The 3,418-nt window shown below is 37.1% G+C and overlaps 1 protein-coding gene across 1 annotated transcript; it reads left to right on the top strand.

Moving 5' to 3' along the window:
- Positions 1-202: 202 nt before the first annotated feature.
- On the top strand, positions 203-3,099 carry GCK72_024466 (uncharacterized protein; the record flags this gene model as incomplete). Its single annotated transcript, XM_053735904.1, has 13 exons — positions 203-259; positions 305-381; positions 652-784; positions 832-969; positions 1,016-1,152; positions 1,200-1,317; positions 1,621-1,707; positions 1,759-1,898; positions 1,967-2,103; positions 2,188-2,289; positions 2,339-2,449; positions 2,814-2,902; positions 2,947-3,099. 13 exons carry the CDS (start codon positions 203-205, stop codon positions 3,097-3,099), a joined length of 1,479 nt encoding a protein of 492 aa, XP_053579470.1.
- Positions 3,100-3,418: the final 319 nt, after the last annotated feature.

The raw sequence follows: 3,418 nt of genomic DNA, 5'->3' as shown, positions 1-3,418 counted from the left end.
CATACCCTTTTATTATCTGCTGAATTTTTGTTAGTAGAAATCAAAATCAAATCAGAATCTTATTTTATTCTCTAAAACTTCCAATTCGATCATTCCTTCTTCCGTTTTAGAATCTTTGTGTTATATTAAGACTAATTTTTTTGCAGGGTGAATGTCATTCTGATAATCCATACCAAGTAACTATTGTGAAGTATCGTATACAATGAGCGAGGCAACACAACAGGAAACTCAACGAGTCGAGTTAAGCTTCAGTTATACGGTATCAAAATATCAAATGACTGAATTTTAAATTCATATTTTACAGCTAGAACTATGGATGTATGGTATTGCGTTCTGTGTCGGACTACCTGCATTTATTTTTACAGTGGTTCGGCTGGCAAGGTGGGTTTGAAGAAACTTTTTATTGTAATGTGGTCATTTGGGTTTTTTGAAATAGTGAACAGTTTCTCTTAATAACACTTTCAGATTGACAAGGTGAGAAGGGAAACATTGGTTATTTGATGTGAGAAAGCTTTAAATAGAGTCACACCGCTTCATAGTTGTTTCAGACCCACATTATACGTCCCCGTCCCATATCCTTATTCCCCGTAGTGTTGTTCATGTCTAGTGATATTTTTTATCTGGAATATTCAAACATTGTCCGCGTTTCAGATCACGATCTTCTCGTCAACATCTCGTTCTTGCTGCTCGACTGTTCTCTTATAAAATCAGTTTATCTGTTGCTGATTGCATCGTCTTATTCATCTATGCGCCGACTCAGTTTGCTTGGATTCATTCTTATTGGGTTAGTTTCGTTTTTTAATTTATAGAATTTTTAATTTTTATTTTAAGTGGTTCGGTGGAGATATCGGATGCAGATTATTCAAATTTATCTCAACTTTTGGATTTCATTTGACTGCCAACATGCAAGTACTCGTAGCAGCCGATCGTTTGTTGATCACTGCGAAAATGAACCGAGTGACCAGAAATGTAATCTGAAATCTAACTCATTATTATTCCTAGACTTGATTTTTAGATCAAAAAGCGACAATACAACACAAGGTTATCATTAGCGGCGGCTTGGATTTTGGCTCTTGTTTGTGCTGGGCCGCAATTGATGTTGTTCCGCCAGAAAACTACTCCACAAGGATATCCGCAATGCATCTCTATTTGGTATCCGATATTGAAAACAAAATGTATTAGCAAAGTAAACATTGTAGGACCGAACACCGTGTTGACTTCTATGACCGATTGGAGCTTCTGGAACAGTACAAATATATGCAACAAGAGTTGGCCAGCAAATCGCCTCTCTATTTTTATGAGAACGGAACATTAAAGGTGGGGGCGGACGTGAAAATCTAGAAGAAGAAGGTTTCTTACTAATTTCGCTCTCCACTGAAGCGTGTCTCATTTTTTGTTGATTAGGTCAACGTAAGAGTAGCAGGAAAGACTTTCAAAAGGAAAAAGTTGGGGGTCTGGAGACTAGTGTTTTTTTCGGTTCTTTGGAAAAAAAGTTGAGTGGTAGAATAAAAAGTGCAAAAAAATTGGTGAATGGAAAGCAGGAAGTCTTGGTATTGCAGTTGGAGAGTTCTATCATCCAAGTTAATGAAACTTGTTAAAACAAATATTATCTATTTTCAGTATGCAAAAGAAGATTTTCCGTCTGAGCCAGGATTCACGATAGAAGAGCTTCACACTAACAACAGAAATTGGCTTTATCTGGAAAGAGTGAGCAATAAGGGATGAAAGATTGTTTCAAAATCAAATGATCATTTTCAGCTTTATAATGTTTTACATCTGGCGACTATTTGTGTGATGCCTTATGCGTTAGAGTTGATATGTTACACATTGATCTTATACATTCTGAAAGGAGCATCGAAGGGAAGATTTGTCAGTTTATCGGATATAATCAAGGATATGTAAGTGAAACTTAAAGATATTTGGAATCCCATTTCAGTGTCGTTTACAAAAACAAAATATCTTTCAGATTCTGTTGCTGTAAGAGTGCTAGACAACGCGATTCTCCGATTGAGTCAAACGTTACACAGGAATCTGACAACCTGATGGTTCGGGTACCATCCCGGTCCAAACGGTTTCAGAATATAGCCCCGGAAGGTAAAAGCTGTGAGTGTTTGGTTCTCTTTTGTTTTTTTTATGTTGTAGAGTATCAACCCACATACACTTTTAATAACTTATGCCCAATTATAGGCGATATGGAACGGAGGAGAGCTGCGTCGGTGGATGTTCCAATGAGAATGAAGAACTCATCTAGTTTAACTGTGTGTCTTGATGAAAATGGCTCAGCGACTGGTACTAATCAATTAAATGCCGTCATTTTTTAAGCATGACATTTTTATAGCAGCCACGAGACCCGAAGTGCCGCCGGAACCGGAACCACAGACAAAGCTTCAGGGATGTTTTCAACGAGTTTGGAATTTGTTGCTGGATCTATTTCACAACGGATCAGAAGGTTCTGTTCATTTCAACGGACATAAAACAGAGCTGCGATTATCAAAATTGAAACAGGGCGAAGGTAGAATTAGGAATAAATGGAATCAGTGAATCCAGCATGTCGACGTTATCAGCATGGGAACTGAAAAAAAAGCATAAGACCTGATTATGTTAACAAATACATTATTAAAAGCGTAAATCACGTCAAACCATCCCAAAATCTCATGCATGGGTATTTCTGTTCCCTATTATTCAGTATTTTACCTTTCCCTAGAAGCTTTGTTCATATGTCCGTTCCTGAAAAGGACTTTGTTTTGGTTTGAAAACGAACCATACAAAGCCTTTTTCCGAGAAAAAACTGTGTTCATTTAGTTAATTTTCAGTTCGACGACAAAGTGCTCCTGCAAGTTCTCGGTCCAACACACTTTGGGTCGTTACTGTAGATACTGCCCGCAGAAATGCACGGTGGAAGGTATACCAGAAGATTATTTCCTATCTTTTTGATTTGTTTTTCAGGCGTTCATTATGCTCTCACTTAATCTTGTCTTCTGGGCTCCATACTGCATTCTTGCAATCACGTCTTCAGTAATCATTTCGCAATATTTGACGAACTTCCAATTTGTGAATGCACTAGTCACATTCAATGCCGTGTCCAATATTATATTGTAACCAGATTTCAAATATACAATGATTACTACAAATTTTTCAAAACCTTGCCGCATTTGCTTTTTTCCTAGATTTTCCTAGAAATCCATATTTCATTTACGTGTAACATCCCACATTTTTTTCTGCTATTCTGAGAAATTAGTCTGTATCCCCTATCAACTGTCTTCTTATTTCTCTCCAAAAAACTATCGATCTGTAATGAAGCTCAACGTTGAGCGAAAATTCCCACGAGTAATTGGGTTCTGTTCGTTTACTTTTTTTTCATTTTTCTTTTTCAATTGTATTGATTTATGATGGTCCGGTACAGAACCCGAGTGAAGAA

The sequence above is a fragment of the Caenorhabditis remanei genome, chromosome X, assembly GCF_010183535.1.
Source record: "Caenorhabditis remanei strain PX506 chromosome X, whole genome shotgun sequence".
NCBI lineage: Eukaryota > Metazoa > Nematoda > Chromadorea > Rhabditida > Rhabditidae > Caenorhabditis > Caenorhabditis remanei.
This window is presented reverse-complemented; position numbering and strand designations above follow the sequence as displayed.